The sequence below is a fragment of the Micropterus salmoides genome, unplaced genomic scaffold (assembly GCF_014851395.1).
Source record: "Micropterus salmoides isolate LMB-PRFRI ecotype aquatic unplaced genomic scaffold, ASM1485139v1 Ms_hic_scaffold_18, whole genome shotgun sequence".
NCBI classification, from domain to species: domain Eukaryota; kingdom Metazoa; phylum Chordata; class Actinopteri; order Centrarchiformes; family Centrarchidae; genus Micropterus; species Micropterus salmoides.
Window position 1 is genome coordinate 16590434 of NW_024040928.1, and position 18384 is coordinate 16608817.

At 40.4% G+C, this 18384-nt stretch overlaps 1 protein-coding gene across 2 annotated transcripts in view; it reads right to left on the reverse strand.

The window, feature by feature from the left end:
• Positions 1-565: 565 nt before the first annotated feature.
• The window catches only part of grm1a (glutamate receptor, metabotropic 1a), a 33614-nt gene continuing 15795 nt past the window's right edge, over positions 566-18384 (reverse strand). The window contains exons 4-9 of one of the 2 annotated variants that reach the window (XM_038726062.1): positions 11103-11338; positions 9401-9647; positions 8603-8780; positions 7037-7163; positions 4428-5361; positions 566-3041 (exon numbers count right to left, since the gene is read on the reverse strand). In XM_038726062.1, coding sequence (XP_038581990.1) covers positions 2210-3041; positions 4428-5361; positions 7037-7163; positions 8603-8780; positions 9401-9647; positions 11103-11338 — 2554 coding nt within the window. In that variant the 3' untranslated portion in view covers positions 566-2209. The remainder of the gene's footprint in view (positions 3042-4427; positions 5362-7036; positions 7164-8602; positions 8781-9400; positions 9648-11102; positions 11339-18384) is intronic. The other variant, XM_038726063.1, reaches the window with a different exon arrangement.

Genomic DNA, 18384 nt, shown 5'->3' on the forward strand with positions numbered 1-18384 from the left:
AATTTGTATGATATATTATACAAAAATATTTCTGCTCTGTTCAAAAGTGTAATTTGTTCAGTGTCATGCATTTCTTTTTCTGCAATTCCGCATTCAAACCCAAGCTCCCAATCCTTTTTATGTTATAGTGTCATCATAACCATCAAGTAAGCATCAACCAATGGGATTTTTATGTTGAATATTGGGCCGGGATTGGCTCCAAAGCTGAGATGTCACAAAATCATAGTGGTAGTACCAAAAAACAGAGTTTTAAGACAAGCTCAGAAAAACATTCCCCTTTCAGCTAAAGAACCCACAAAAAGGGCCTTTTAGTGTCAAACTCAGCACGTGCATCATTCTGCACAGAGAAGCTCAAACATCTAAGTACCAATACATTTTCAAGAAGAGGGGAACTTGGCTTGAAAACCTCTTAAGGATCACTGATTGCCCCCAAACTCTATTTTGGAAACACTGGCCTACAATAATATTGATTGGCAGGTTAGGATTTTTGCAGCCAAACATAATGACAACCCTGTTTTTCAAGCTGTTGTAGGAAGTAAGCAGTCTTCTTAATATAAATAGTTTTTATTTTACAGCATTGTTCCGCTTGCCCAAAACATAAAGGCCTATTTCATTCTAGATTTGACAGTGTTAAACAGGTGGCACCCTTTTATATTTTACATTAGTTAAAATCATTTAACAACTTACACTATAATAGACTAAAACATTTGGAAATACAATACAATTGCACTATGTACTGTATAGGCTTGAAATAATTTGCATTGTTATAGATAAAGAACTAAGAAAATTAATCTAAAGTAAACTACTTAAGTTTATAATGCAAGATTTAAGCAAAATTGAAACATGTATAATCTCATTACAAGAAGCAACTAATCATTAGTTACTTTTACAACTGAATATTTTCAAGAGGATACAGTCGACTCAAGTTAGCTTAAAAGTTACCCAAAAACCAAACACACTGCTCAGTGACAAGTATGTGAGGACAGCTTCAAAATGTATAAACTCTTCTTTTTTTCTGTAGACATTCTAAATATAGAAACATTTATCAGTATTACAAACATACCACCTGTGTGAAATAACAAGAGATGGCTTAACAGTATTACAAACTTTGAGAAGTTGTACAAGTACTGTGCTTTTCCATTACAATGACACAGCAAACTCAGAACATGAGAAATATCAACACGGCATGGAACGCAAAAGTAGTTCTTTTATGGCACCCCATGCTTGTTAAACTTGTTCTCAGGGTTATGTTTGAGTGCAAACGGAATAAACAACATTGCCATCTTCTACAATCAAGCAAACCTGTATCAGCTACATCGTAAAAATCAAAAGCAGGGATGTAGATTGATAACAACTTGGATTGGCACATTATATCCATATCATATATCATACAGCTGGTAAGTCTTCAGATTCTCAGTTTTTTTATAATAATTTTGTGATGTTGAGCACACTTCGCAACACATAAAAGTAATATTCAACCAACATACTGCACTTTTCTTGTTAAGTTATGATGATTGGATGAGAGGAAGCTGAGTTTAAATTCATTCATGAAAAAAAGGCGATAAAGCAGATTGTTTTTTCGATGCAGCTGCGACTGCTGCACACATGTGCAGGTCTGTTCATGTGCAGCAGAGAGGAGCTGAGCTAATCAAATCTGGCATGAAATGCACTTGAGCTATTGAAGTCCCTAAAGCCAGTTTGGTCTCTGGTTGAGTCTTACAGTCTGCACATAGAATTGTGTTTTTCTTGTAATCCACTTAATTGCACTGCCACTATAAGAAACCACAGCTACATCCTTTTTTTTACTCTCAGTGTTGCCTTAATTCATCAAAATTTGGCATGAGAGCTGACTAGTTTTGGCACTGTTCCCGGTTTTACATTATACAGATAGGCTTTGTGCGCTGACAGCCCTTCAGAAATGTAAGCACTCATGGATGATTCCTGCTTTTTTTCTACTTATAGCTTTGATTAACCCCTTATTGATAAAAGCAGAGTAATAAATACAAGCAAGCGAATGACAATGAAAAAGACATGTTATAACCTTGAAATGATAATCAAATAATGGTGTTATACAGTATGTTTCTGTACATGTTTGTGTGTGTGTGTGTGTGTGTGTGTGTTTGCATGTGCATGAACCTGTATGTGGAAGTGCATGTCTGTGTGATGCACAAGTGTGTTGACAGCAACTGCGTTAGCGCCTGTTTTGCTCTCACAGTGTTGAGGAGCTGTGTGCGAAGTCTTGGAAATTATTTGAGGTGTAGACTGAGCTCAGATGGCTACCGAGCATCAGCTCCATGACAGGGGAGCTGCTGACAGACTCCCCCGAACACACAGAGTCTCTGAAGGGGGAGGGCGGCGACAGAGCTAGGGATTCCTCCAGAATTGGCTTGTTCTGAGTTACATCCTCGCTGTCCCCGTCCTCCTCTTCCCCGTCCTCCCCCTCCCCATCCTCCTTGGCATCATAAATGTAGCTGTGCAAGAGGTCCAGTTCCTCGTCCTCCGGCCCCTCCTCTTCAAACGACCCAAGTTGTGGGGCTGAAGGAAGCTGAGAGGGGGTCAAGCTCAAAGGCTCGTTGGTAGGGATTGCCTCTCTGGCAGTATAGTCACTCAGTGCAGGGACATGGGAGCTGTGTGTGTCCACCACAGCTCCCTGCAAGCGCTCCGCAGTGCAGCCCTTCAAGTGAGAGGGCAAATAAGAAGCCGGCTTATCTAAATCAGACTCCAGCCCTTGCATCTGTCCAGAGCAAGTTGGAGTCCAGAGGGGGCGCTGCGCATCGCCCTCATCGTCCTCCTCCACCAGGTTGTAAAGAGGCTTAGTGCTGCGTGGATCTTGGGGGAGATGGGGGTCTGTGCCAAGGTCGCAGGTAGACGGCTCACAACTGTGGGGGTCGGGGGTGTTAGTTAGGGGCCTGATGACCGCCGTCTGATTCAAGCCGGCTTCCTGTTTCCTCACATGCACAGACAGTCTGTGCCACACATTCCCCCCCCTCGGAGGGTGTCTTGCACCTGATTCAGACCATGACACAGACTTGCCATTAGAACTATGAACGAGATAAAGACCCAAGTTACTATCACAGGAAACCGGGAGGTGGTTGCAGAAAAAACAACATAGCAGCAACATAACACAACAGAGCAGCAGCATTTCAACATTTCTGATGCATGTTAAAATACTTCTTAACCACATGACATGACAGCTTTACTAAGGGGTTCACTCATGAGCTCTAAAGAGAATTACATTTTTCAACTGTGGCACTTCACAAACATAGTGATTCATAATGTGCTGCAGACAGCATTATGATCTTCAAGTTGCTCCAAACATTGAGCCAACCAGCTCATTTCCTCCTGTCTTGACTACTTGCTTATATATTTGAAATGGGACGCATGCATTTGGAATAAGTGTGTCAGTTGGTGCCTGAACTGGCTTGAAGATGACAGAGTTTAGTGCAGAATGAGCTAGGACTGGCTCTAATGTGATTAGTTAGAGAGGTGGGGAGGGGAGGGCGTTCATGCTGAGGAAAGTTAAATATGAGGTTAATTCAGGATAAACCAAAAGCAGCAGGGCGGCAGATCTCCTTCTTGGAGGGCTGCAGTGTCAAATACATGTTTTGCCATTGCCAGCTCAGGAGTGACAGGATCACACATTTTTAATTCATCAGCTACTTTAACCTGCTAGATAGGCTTTGTTGTTGAACACAAAAGCAACTCAACAAACATAAACTAAGAGTTGACAGTGCAGCTCTCCAGGAAAAGGAGTTGAACGACGCCCATGCTAAAACATTTGCCAGCCTCGACACGTTGCAGACAGTACGCTGCTCAGTTTAGAAGGTTAAAGGGTTAGAAGATTAGAAAGGCTGCATGACAAGGGTAAGAGACAACACGTAAACATTTTGGGATCACTCGCATACTTTGCCCCACTCCTTACTTTAGACACCTGTCCATGTGTCACTGCTGTGGATCTCAAAAAAGTTATATGCATGTCTTGTATCTAGTGAGAAATCTATACTTTAATAACCACTGACATATTAGCATGGCCTGTTAGATTTAAATCAATGGCAGCAAAATGTGCCGTCTTGAGTTTTCTATTAAATTTTGCTTAATTTAGCTAATTTTTCATTCTCAGGGGGAGGGGGATGTGCCATACAGTATAAATTGGTGTACACTGCTTACTGTTTCTAAATCAGTTAATCAGTTTTTTTAGATTGGGGTACTGGAATGTTAACCATTAACATCATGTCTAAACACTCAAATATTCTTGTGGTATTACAAAAATAAGCACCCGCATGGTACTTGCAAATAGGTGAAAAGATCATCTTTGGACGACTCATTTTACCATTTGAGTGTTTAGGCATCTTATGATTTTGTCTCAAGCCAGTCACCCCAGGAAACAACATAGAATATCAAGATGAACAAAATAAAAGGTGACTCACTTGGCATTGCCAGATACAGCCTTCTTCCGGCGTAACATATTGAAGAAGCTGTTGCTCCCGCATTGAGCCGACTTCCCATCTCCAACGTGCATTCGCACCACATCAGATGTGGTGAAGGCGCTTCGGACGTTCCTCTCTGGTTTCGCGATTATAATGTACATCTTAGGCGTGAACATGCACCCCAGTGCCACTGTTACACTCAGGCTGACAGAGAAGGATGTGGTTATGATCTTGTAGTTTGAGCCAAAATAGATGGGCACAAATGCCAACCAGATGATGCAGGTAGTGTACATTGTAAAGGCAATATATTTAGCCTCATTGAAATTGGCTGGTACGTTTCTTGTCTTGAAGGCATAGTAGGTGCAGCTCATGATTAGCAGGCCGTTGTATCCCAGTGGTGCCACCATGCCTAAGTTGCTGGTATTACAGATGAGGTAGACCTCACGTATGCTCGGGTAGGATTTGATGGGCTCAGGAGGCTCTAGAATGATGAGTGTGATCTCCAGAGTGAGCTGCACACTGATAAGCATAAAGGCGATGATCACCTGGGCCCAGGCACTCATGAAACGGGGCTTCCTGGTGCAGATCTTCTTCTTGCTGCCTGCCAGAATGCGGGCAATGCGGTTGGTTTTGGTCACCAGAGCAGAGTAGCACATGGCAGATGAAAGGCCCACCAGGAGGCGCTGCAAGTAGCAGGAGGCCACTGTTGGATGGGCGATTAAGGTGAATGGACAGATGTAGCCCAGGAAGATGCCTGCCAAGATGATATAACAGAGTTCTCTGCTGGAAGACTTAACCACAGGCGTATCACGATACTGGATGAACACAAAGGTGACAAAGGAGGTGATCAGGATGCCCACGCAGGAGAAAACCACTGCCACTATGGATTCCACATCTGCCCAGTCAAGATACTTCAGAGGCAGGGGCTGGCAGCCTGGAAAGAGAAGAGGGGATGTCTGGTTATTCTTTTGTTGGTAGAACATTTTTGTGAATAAAAGGTACATTAAAACAGATGAAAAGAACCAGTGAGCTGACAGTAGAGATATGGGAGAGGGGAGAGCACAAGGGAAGTCAGATGTGTAGCAGTGATCAGAGTCTTCCAAGATGGCCTAAATGTGCTCAGGAACTCATTTGCATGTGTCATCATACACACCCCAAAGCTCCAGTTCTGTCAGATTTCTCTCTCATTTTCATGTTATGCCAAGTGTGTATGTGCAGACACGTGGGTATGTATGTCAACCCTGTCATGATGCACTAGTTGCATACTTGTCATCCAGCGCACAGAGGTAGTTTGTAGAGCTTAATGGGTAAAAAACTGACGTCTCTAGACTTTCCCAGCTTAACCCTCCATAAATTACATGCTGCTGCTAATAGCATTATAGTCACTGCAATCACAAGCACGGCTATGCGCGGAGAAACCCACTTCTGGTGTGCGTCGCTAACTCCCAACATGTCAAACTATGAGAAATCTGAAATTTTAAAATAACCTAACTTGTCGCCGCAGGAGGCTTGGATATTTTCAACATAAAATGGGAAAGGTACTAATGTGAATATGAAGGTGTGAGGCAGTTGTTACACTGAGGTATTATGTAAAAGCACTTGTGCAAAAGCACATCGAGCTACACTTGAGGGGAAAGTGTCTGAAGCGCACTGCAGTGAACTTTTGCTGGTTTTCTTTTGACCACCCACCCAGCTTAGCTTACCGAGGCATCAGCCACACTGCATGCATACGGACAAGGGTGGCAAAGATGAAATGCACTTAACTGCACCTGTTCATACACAATCCTCAAATCCCTTATTTCTCTAAAACCTATATCTAAGCTTTGGGAAGACCTTTGAATAATTCAAAAACAAAGCTCACTCTTCAGCTGTACATCTTCTCTGGGCAAATGCACATTTGACTTCAGAGAAACAAGCACCATAATGAATTTATGAATTTTATTTTATTTATTTTTTAAAATAAGCCTGCCCCAAATGAGCAAGTGAGTGTATATATGGCTACTTCAACCTCACCCTTTGAATAGTATACCAACTCTCTCTATTATTATTCTCCAGATAGGAACATGTAATGAGAGTGAAGGGAGAATTTCTTCCTCTACAGACTACTGAAATGTATCCCCAAGCCTCTCATGGCTGTAATAGGATTTTACACCTGGGAACAGAGAGCTCCTCTCAACTCTATAAATCGCTGTCAAAACAACCACTGGGTCACAACAAGGCAAAGAGGAGGGAGGAGGGAAGTGATCAGTGTCACTTTTTAGGGGAGTAGTGTGGAGGTTGAGAGCAAAGAGAGCAGGGTCAGAGGACCTGGATGATGAAAAGCATCAGTGAAAGGAGGTGTCAGGGTGTGAAGTATGAACAGGCTTATGGGAGGGAGGGCGGTTTTTGAGAGCATAAAATAGTCTGAGAGAAAGGGTTTGTGCTGTTTCAGTGAGATTGGTGTTAGAAGATAAAAATGTCCTGACAAGGGAGCAGGCAAAAGGTAGACAGCTAGGAGCAAATATGTGAAATGTGTGAAATAGGGAATAGGGTAGGGAATAGGGAGTATGGATTAGCATTGTTCATAAAAACAAAAGCAGACCGGCTCAGACTGGTTTTGTCTCGCCTACCTTCCAGGTCATCATCAGGCCACCATCCCAGCTCACATGCCTTGCAGGTAAATTCATCCTGGACGTACTCATTGTCCTTGCATGTGGTGCAGATCCAACAGCAGCTCACCTCGCCCTTCCTAATCACCTGCACGCAGAGAGGCCAGGCATGAACAATGAGGGGGTCACAGATATCTTACTAGCCAGACACAATACTAATTAAACCATAACAAGAAGCACATCACCCCCAAAGCAACCTAAATAAGTAATCAGCATCAAGGGGATATCAAAGACGAGGATATGTTGGTGCATTTTTTTTTCTTTAGTCCCAGACATATTGTTTATAAAACAAGGCCAGTTGCTTTTACACTCTGCTCCCAGAGAAGTTGTTACCAGCAGTGTGATATGTAAAGCAGGGTGATATGTGGGGCAGGAAACAAAGCAGATAGAGGGGGAAGCGTGCACAGCCAGGAGAAAGCACGCACTGTCCCACAGGGCAACTTAGTGTACAGCTAGACTGAAAACCAACTGGGCTCCATACCAGTTTATTTTTTATTATGAAATGGCCTTGTCCTCAGCCAGGTAGCATGAAATGCACAGGAAATTCTTTGTTCACCTTGTGCAAACTTTGTGTGTGATATATAAAAAGTCTGATTAGACCTGAAATATCTGAAGTAATTGTGAAAAGTGCAAGGGTTTTTTTTTTTTACACAGAACCATTTTCAATCATGTTTAATTAGACAAAGAAAACATGTGCTTAGAAATTATTTTCTCCATCATGAAGCCTTTCACATAATATTTAATTGATGAAGTAGGATCCCAAAAGTTTACTTGCCAGCTGGGGATGCGCTCGATGATTACCAAAGAGAACAAATGGGAATATTCATAGAAAGAATGGTGCAGCATGTCCAAGCGGTTACCATTAATAAAAGAGAAGGTTTTGGGTGCACAGGGGAAATACCATATCTGTCTTAACTGATTGCACTTAATTTTAGCCATGCTAGCGATTTAGATCTAGGGATCACAATATCTGACCATTAACAACTGTTTGGATAGATTTCCATTAAATTCTGTACAGACACTCATAGTTCCCACATTATGTATCCTAATGACTTTGGCGTTTAGGGTTCAGTGACATCAGCTAGCTAACTAAGCTTATACAGGGGGAAACAGCTAGCCTGGCTGTGTCTGAAGGTAACAAAATCTGCCTACCAGCACCACTAAAGCTAAATTAATACATTATAGTAGTCCATAATACTCCCTAAAACACAGAATTGTTATTTCTATGGTTAAAACTGAAACACATAACATGTTAATAAACTTTAGAGGTGCTGGTGTGCGTATTTTGTCACCTTTATACAGAGCTGAGGCTGGCTGTTTCCTCTAAACTAAATTAGCCAGCTGAGCAGTGAGAGTTTAATCAGTGTTAAATTAATTCTGCACAGACACAACGTTGTATTAACACTTCTTGAAAGTGTTTCACAGCAAATTCTTCACTGTTAATGAATATTGATTTTTCAGACTAAATGAACACTAGTGGAGTTCCTCCAATGCTGAACTTTCTCTAAGGAGGATTTGAATCCCTACCTTGATCTGTCCTTTGGAGCAGGGCTCACTGCAGACTGAGCGGACCATTTCACTACTGTTTAACCACAGCTTGTTGTCATCGATGCTTAAGATGCCCTCATGCCAGGAGCCCACATTTATGTAGTCATAACGACCATCAGCCACATCACCCACACTCTGTAGATTCATGATGTCATACCTGGATGGACAGAGGGATTGACGGAAGACCATAATGAGCATGAACAAGTTCATTAAGTGAGAAAGGGGGAAAAAATAAGACTAGATGGGGGACAGAGTAGACCAGAGGAGAGTTAAAGATCACAGACAGAGAAAGAGTAAGGAAGAGAAGGGAGGGGAGAAGGAGAGAGTGACAGGTAATTTAATGATAACGACTCAAAAGCTTAGCAAACTGCTTATTCAAAGTCACTTAAACAGCTTACAACCCTGTAAGTGTGACATCAAGAGCTCATGCCAGTGCACACTGCAGCTTCATTTTTACATTGCCTGACTCCCCCTGACCCCTAGTTGACGGAGGAATGACACGGCTGTGTTTTCTGACTGTCAAAATACTGTCTGTTGGACTGAAGAGAGATGAAAGTGGCTGCCATATCGGACAATCCTCTGAATCTGTTCCACTCCAAACTAATTACATTCTTTCGTGCCCAAGACTGGTGCACACGTGTGTGCATGTGCACACATACTAATGAGTAGGAGAGTGTTAGACGGGAGAAATTCCTAGTTCTAACCACATTGATGATATGAGATCTCTATTTCCATTTCCCTTTTTCTGCAGTCTTACCACCCTCCTCATCCTCTTACCTTCCTGGGGTGTCTCCGTTTTCATCGAAATAAATCTCCTCTCCTGAGACTCCTCTGAAAGATGTCTTTAGCAGGTAGTCCAGCAGCTTGCTGCCATCGATAGGGTCCATGGCCTCACAAAGCCCCGTCTTCTCTGGGCACAACTCCTTGTGCATATCATGGAGGCCATGAGCCATGGCATAGATGGCATTGATGACAAAGCCCATTTTACTATCTTGAACATAGTTTTCATGCAGGCTCTCATTTCCTGTTAGAGGGGAAAAAGAGGGCATCAATGGCCAATCACAATTGAAGAAATCTTTCTTGTTTGTCTGTTGTTTAGAGCAGTTACACTGTTGGAATACAAAAACAAGATGTTGTTTTCCACAATGTATGATGAAATTTTAACCAGACGTGGAGAATTTATTGAAAAACAGAACCCTCTTTTGCAGCAAAATATATTAGCATACAAAGAAATCAGAAAATGATGTCTAAATGCTAAATAGGAAACAGATGTGGAGAACAACAATTGTCTGGGAAAATCCCAAGACGTGGATACCAAGTTGTACTTCACTGTCAGCCATCTAAAGACACTGTCCCACAGTCAAACCTGAATGTTGTGGAAGATGGAAAATTTTAAATGAAAGTAGAAAATGTAATTTTTTCCATATATGAAAATATTAATGTTTAAGATTGAATTTACATTTAGCTTTGCCTCTTTAGACAGTGCATTTATATTATAATGAAATATTGATATTGTCTTTGACATCAACATGCACATACAATAGAAAAGAAAAGGTGTGATCTCAAGACAGCACCATTTTATTTTTAGGTGTGAGCAAACATTGTGTGCTGGGTAAGCCATTCCTTCTGTGCTGTTTGTGTAAATGTGAAATGCCATTGTCTTTTTATTCCTCATCCAATAGAACCAAGCCCAGTGCTTCAATGTGAAAGTTTGACTGGTGCAATCCCCTTTCTGGCTGAGAGCCTGAGACTGCTAGGACAAAGACATCTCACCATTTGACTAAATTGCAGTTTTAAGAAATTACAGAGAATGTTGTGTTAAAGAAAGCATCAGTCAAAGTCCTACTGTCTTGGAGGAGTCAAATGCTTACAGAGTGCGTGTGCAATTCTGATAAAAGTCATCACCATAGTAGTGGCTAGAAAAATGCACTTACCACCTTGAAGGTCTTTGGAATAAAAGGAGGTATGTAAAAGTGTGATACAGAGAAAGTGAAAATGCAACTATGACTGTACTGCTCTGAGATAGTAACAGTCATCACAAACCACTAATTGATTCTATTTATCATTTCATTAAAAGCATGCAGAGCATTTCATTTTAACGTAATTTTGATTGTAGTGTTCATTTAATTACTTTTTTTCAAATTTGTGATTGGATTTGTTGTGAGCAATTTTGAATTGTAATTTAAATGCTATTAACAAGCCAAGGACACCATTTACCATGATCACCTTTTGAGAGCAAAGGGAGAGAGTATTCGGGGAGGAAAACAGAGGGAAAAAAACACAGTTTGTGTTATTATTCATGATTTTTGGGCACAAATGTAACCCCCTACACTCACTGACAGCAATATGAAAGAATAGAGGATTATGCTTGAGAGAAATATATGAGAGTAAAAAAAATAAAAGGTTGGCATTGATTTGTTACAACAATCGCCTCCTTTTTATACACAACAAAAATCTACATTTCGCTGTAGTCACCCACCGGTGCAGACTTTCTTGTAGTTCTTGTTCTCCTGTGGGTGGCCCGGCAGGCGGCACTGGAAACGGTACTGCCAGAACTCAGCGAACCATGGGTTCCTGGTGTTGGTGTCCAGACGCAGCTTCAGGTAGTAATCATCAAAGGTCTTGACCACTTCTGACTGCAGCTTCATGGTGATTCCGCCCTCTGCTTCCTGCTCATAACCCTCTACAACCTCGTAACGGTCGGCCCATCCATCACTGAGGAGAGAGAAAGAAAAACAGGCTATAATATAACGATTGCAGGGGGGGCAGTAAAAGATTTAAGTCAGTATGAAACATCATTTAGAATAACAGGCACTTCTAGACAGTGATGATACTGATAGTCTTTTATATTCCATTATTGTACATGATCATTTACACTTAATAGCAGATTCAGATAATTATAAAACTATTCACGTGAGTGGCATCATTGACACTACAGTAATTTCATTTCACACAATGTAAACAGAACAGGTTCCACTATAATGCAGCTTTACTTTGAAGATATTCTCTATTTCAATCATGATTTTTGGTCTATTCTTAGTGGCGTTCAGCACATGTACGAACAAATGCTTTAACGCCAAAACTTCAAACTGAGCTGACTATACTCAATCACTATTGTTACTGACTGAATGTCCAGTGCTTTTAGCAGTGAAACTCCCCTCAATGGTGACCAAAGAACCATTGTCAGCTCAGCCCTTGTTAAAAAGACAACAAAGCCACAGAAATTATCATGATGTGATAACTTCATTGCAAATATTCACCTTTTGAGCTTAGCCTTGTACAGGGCTTGCATATGCCTTGTTTTGAACATAACAGCTTCTACCAGCGGAAATGAACTGAAGACAGTCAGAAGTAGTTGAACATCGCCACTGCATGGTAGTGCGTTCACTGATCAATGTACTGAAGTGCATATGAATGGTGCTGTGATTGCTTACTTTACAAAAAGTGTACAAACTGTGATTTGAAACGAGCGGTTGGATTACAGAGGATGTACAGTGTGAAAGCAGAAACGCCATTTTGCAGTTACTGCAGGCAATTACTGAAGTAGAGCAGCTGTGGACTGAATCACATGTTTCGTATGTTTGTGTCCAAATGGAAAGTTCCTATCAAAAAATAGCAAACATAATGACAGAACAACATCAGTGCACAAGCCAAAACTCTAGGTCAGGTGTTGTTTTCATTCAAATAATGAGCTTCCCCTACAAGTAGACTGCGGCTTCGACTCTTGTACAATCTTAAATTAGCATGGCAGCACTGGGTGGAGGCTTATCTCAAGTCGACTGTAGCAATCCACAATGTAAGAGGAAATCTCAACAATAGTGCTTCAACTATAATTGTAAGCTTTACACAGTCCCCTCAGCTTGCTTGTTTGCTTGTATAAACCTTTGTGCAAGGATTTCTACCATACCAAGCTCATTTGGACACACAGCTGGCCAGTGGGCTCTAAGAGAAATGGAAAACAGTAGTGAAGGGGACACTGAAAAACACATTAACAGATAAACAGCAGCGTTCTGAGCTCAGCTCTTTCTCTAAATCTGAGCCAGTGTGGGTTCGCAGCTGTATTTCACTCTGTGCCTCTCTATCTTTAATATGGGCTCCGGGCTACTACCTTGAAATACCTGTGCTATTGACAGCTACACACCAATTAGGTCTGACTCACCATGGAACCAATTACCTCGCACACATGGGATGTTCTGGGTGATAGATAAGGACGTGTGTGTGTGTGTGTGCTTGCGTGTGCGTGTAGGTCAAAATTTCTGACCTTTATGTCCACAATTACCGTCAGTCAAGAAAAAGGAGACAGTCAAGCAAATCTGTGAAAATGTAAGGAGGAAACTATAAAACCACTGTGATTGAGCCTGCGTGGAAGACTGGCATTGTGTTATATTTTTCTTACTGGTAACAAATCCCATGACAATACCAAAACCAACAATGCATATATGCTTATAGTGCAATACTCCATCCCTCCATAATTTCTGACTTCCCTACCTTGTTTGTGACACTGCATAAAACCCATTGGTTCCTACTGAAGATGTAAATCTCTGAAAATAGGCCATAAATGTAAAAAAGGATTATTTCATAAAACAGCTGGGCACTGTAGTTCTAAGCAAATGTTACTCAAACAAAAGCAAACAGCTACTTTTTGTGTACTATTTTCAGCCATGGATAAATTATTTACAGCAAAAGAATGATGTTTGAGGGACTGACTCCAAATAAACCAGTGTCCATTTTAATGGTAATTGTTGTTTATAATAGCTTCTGGTCAACAATGGAGGTCTACAGCACAGAGGAATAAGCTATATCAGGCTTTGGCTACACAGGAAATACTTGATAGTAGGATCAATTCATCATTAGTATTGGTGTTGTCATGGAATTTGCTGATAATGAGAAAAATACATTATATCACCAGCCAGAATTAATTTAATTTCAATCATATTTATAAAGGAATCAGAAAAACAAGCTAATTCAATGTTTCCACAGACTGTGTATTTATGTACATACTGTAGGAAGCTGACGCTTGAGAGTCACCTGCAGTACAGCACTGCCTTCTGCAACACATGCAAATGCATCCTGGAAAAATACTTTTTCCTGGATAGTCCACATTCAGAGCCATCTGGATATGTTCTGGCCAGTGAGAAGCGTCTATGAAAATACATCCTTTGTACAAGTGTTTAGGAGACATGACAGATTTTATATCAATATGTAGATTTGTAGGGCTTTTATTAAAGCATTGTAACACAGCAGACAAGTGTGGTACAAAGGCGTGCATGGCTAAATAATGTTAATGTTTGTAAAAAATAATGTTTGTAAAAAATTTGACGAACTTTTTTTAACTGATTGGTGATTAATGGTGTTAAGTAAGTCAGGCTAAGATCCACTAAATTATACAGAAATATTCCTACTGTCTGTAACATATGTTGTTAAAGACAAGAACAGTGTTGGGTAATGGTGAGAGGATGAAATTAAGACAATGTGGTAAATTACAGTAGATCACAACATAGCTGTCTTTTTCTTTATGTAAGGATATCTGCTTTGTTTGTTGTATTTCTGCTGTGTATTTTAAAAGAACAATTTAACTAAGTCATTCTTTGCACACTCCTAATTGAGTTAAGAGTCAGAAGTTCACTAATCCCAGTCACACTGCCTTCATTCACTCCATGTGAATACTGCCTCTGTCTCTCCCTCTCTCTTTCAGTTCATGTAGTGCAGATAGAGACACAAAGACACACACATACACACCACCCTATAGATTTGTGTGCGTGCATCTTCCAAGTGTTTATCATAAACACTTCTTACCTGACAGGGTAACTGCATTTAATATGGTCTATTCAATACAATTCAGTGTTTAACATATTTGTTCTAACAAAAGAGCGTAAAACAGATTGGGTTTTAGATAAAGAGAGAGAGAGAGGGAAGAAGTGCTGTTCAACGCTTTACATGAATAATGTACAAGGCATGAAGACATGCTTGACTGTTTCTCACAGTGGAGTTTGTGATGAAGTAAACTGACATTCTCTCTTCTCGCTCTCCTCTCTCAGGATTGCGCTATCTGGCAGAACTCCAAACAGCTCATCAACACTCTTGGGCCATCAGAGGGATGCCTAATGGGACAAAATCTGATTTAATGTCACCTCAATGTTCCACGGCTTCACGCTGCATATCGGAAGGTCCATTATTACATAATGTGAGTCAAATCTACCAGAGGAACACCTGTTTAAGCAGATTAAGGAGTCAAGGCTGTTCAAGTGTGTTATTACTTTTGCAGTTGTTGCACTAAAGTCAGTAATAGTAGATCTTTGATGTATAACAGAGTATACCTTATATGATTACGATTTAAAAATAATTTATTACTTAATTTAAGAAGGCTGAGATACATAATCAATACCAGTTACTTCCAAAATAATGAGAAGTATCACAATTGGAAATACTGTACTATGTCTTTGAGTACTTATAGTTAATCCACCAATTCAATGCAAAAGCTATTCTTCTGTTCTTTAACCTGGGATCCAGCTGCCCATTTTATCAAAATGTGCAACATAAGGCCATTTTGTCTAAGACTTTCAAACGTACCTGCAAATTGCAAATTACCATAACTTGCGGTACATGAAACTTCAACCATTTTGTAATCAGTTTTTATAAATCTGTTTTGTGAAACAGGCCCCAGGACAGTAAAAACTCTCAAGTCTTGAACTTTTAACACACACAACCAGGAGCCCTTGTTCTGATAAACCTGAGAGGCTATACGTGGCACGACAGGATCTGTGTATAGTGCAAGATAGTACAAAAATATTTGCCCAACCATGCACCCCGTCCTCTTCCCTCAGAGGACGTCCGTCATGAAAAAGTGTATTTTTCAAGCATTTGAACAAACCACAGATGCTGATGTTCTTCTGGTCTTGGTAAAGACTCAAACACTCATTTAATAGTTCAACAACATCAAAAGAAACAAATTTTATTTACTTACTGGTAAATAACATGACCCTCTGTTGACATACCATGAGTCAGACCTCCAATGTGTGAACTCTGAATGTATCGTATTGTATCAAAAACATTAGGAAACATAGGGGAAAGGGTTGGAACAAAGTGGGAATGTCCAGGTCTGAAAAGCAAAGCTAATGCGGAAGTGTGGTAAACCTGCATTCTTTCTAATGGCCAGCAGGGGACCTTACTTGATTTATTACCTTAGTAAATACTTTTCTAATTAGTTTATGGTCTCAATTGCAGCATGATTTTCATTTCGTAAATCATCGCCCTGTTTCAGGTGATAAAGCAGGTTATGCTTTAGGGCTTTGCCACATTGTGATTGACAAGTCGGTACCAGACCTGTTAGGTTTAGCAATGGATTTAAGGCCGATTGACGGCTGGCTAGCCAAATCAGGACAGGTAGGCTGCAGACTCACAAACTGGAGCCTAGACTGGAGTGCAGGCAGAGCTGTAGGCTGGTTGCTAGCAGACTGGGAAACTAGCGGGCTGGATCTTAGCTGGTTGAGGTGTAGACTGAAAGCTAGCATGCTGGTGGCTAGCATGCTGGTGGCTAGCATGCTGGAGGCTAGTATGCTTGATATTAGAAGGCCAAGGTGAATACTGGAGACTAGCATGCTGGAAGCTAGCTGGGAAACCGGCATGGCAAGGAATTCCATGACCCCCACAAGTAACGAGTTCCTCAGCAAAGGCTTTGAGGACACTTCCCTGCATGCCAATGACACCGTGTCCTTGTCCTTTTTAAAGGAGGCATATTTTAGTCATAACGAAGATACATGAGGATATATGTCACCTCATGTAAGTCCTCAGAAAAATATCTGTCTGCTGGGTCCATTATTGGCCAGTTCATACCGTCACAAATATGCTAGCAGGGTACCGGGGAACGCAAGGAATAGGATCCAAATGCAGAGAGAGATGCAGAGCAGGTGCAGTACCATGATTAAATGCTAGTTAACATCAAAGCACAATTTGATGAAGGAACAGACCATACACTAGTGAGGGAAGGATAACTGGACACAGGTGAAACTAATCAGGGCTGGGCAGACAATTAAAACTGGCAGAAAACACACAAAAGCAGGAAGTAAAGTAACTGACATGAGAGGATAGGTGAGTATTGCAAAATAACAAAGGGATTAATTCAACTAAAACCCTAAACCTTGAAACTTTTACCCTCAACTTCCCAAATGCATTTAATGAATCATTTAAGTCAGTTTTATAAAGCAAGTAAAATCAGCAGCATGCTATTCCTTTGATGCCGTATGCTTAATAATGAAACTTGTGTATTGTGATGATTTAGTGAGACTTGATGATGTGTGGCATTATTTCGAGAAGCGCAGTGTGCCAACAGCTGGATAATTTATAGGGTAGTATACAACAGTGAAAAGACTGAGAGCTCTCCTGACTCCCCGGATGATCTAGTTCCAGTTTGATAGCACATTTGTATATTTATGAAGTCATGAATTAATTGCCAGGGCAGAGATTTAATCACATGTGCTGTTTCCCCTGGAGGATGAATGGGAAGAGTTACTTTAAAAAGAGGAAGGGGAGGATAGTGGAGTTGAGAGTTTCCTAATTGCTGAATGTGAGTGTTAAAATAAAAGTTCAGGTAGTTAATGGGAAAACTTTTAATCTGTCTGTCATTCACAGACTACTAAAATGTCAACTAGACCTAATTAAGAGAATTACATTATTAAGCCTGCTTTAAGTCTTTGATCTTAATGTAAAAACACATACGCACTTTCTTTTTCTTTCTACTCATTGTCCATCTATCTCATTTTCAGTTGTGGAAAAAGTTCTCTGGTCTTTACATAGAAGTAATTGTTAGCAGGAGTATATGCGTGAGTAAAACTGCTCATATTGCAGATTGGCCTCTTTCAGAGATATATTAGTATTACTGTTGCATTAAGGTTTGCGCATCATTTAAAGCCTTACAGTGAGCTTTTGTGCTATTTACATTTATCTGATTCAAATATAGATTGCAATATAATTTTGAATATAATTGTCTTCCATGATAATCTGAGCTATTTGACCATGAAGAAATATTTGATGTGAATAATTTTGAATAAGTAAAGAGACTTAATAGAATAATAAATAATAAAAAAATTTAATGTTTCAGTAGAAAATGTCACAATTTTAAAAATGTTACAAAATGATTTTGTGAGAATTGTGAAGGTGTCAAATATGGCAGCTAATTCCAGTTTATATCATGAACACTTGCAAAATGAAAGAGATAACCAAACTTTGGTGCACATACATTGCTCAGACCACCATAATAATAGCACACAAGCAGAGGTTACAACCAAGCATAAAGCTCATTTTGATATGTTCACTAATATGCCGGTTCATGAATAAGCAAGCCTAAATTAAACAGTGGGCTGGGGGCTATTTCTACCATTTTATATTCTGTTGGGTAGTTTCAGATATAACAACCAATCTACAAGTCGAACATATGTTGTGGAGGAGCACAGCTGTCAAATGAAGTTAAGTAAGCATGCAATATTGTGGAGTAGAGGAGTGGAGTAGAAGAATGAAGAAGCATTAAATGAAAATACTGTACTAAATTACAGTATTTAAGTAAATGTACCTAGTGGTTTCCACCACTACTCTCTTTAACATCACACAACAGAAGCTCTTAGGGACAGTTTTGTTTTCTGTTCTACTTTTATCTCTTTGCTTATCCCACAACATTCTTAATTAATTCCAAACTGCTCTGGCAGTAGAAAAACTATTCTTACAGGGGTTGCTCTCCTCAGCTGAACATTAATGCTCCATCTCCAAAC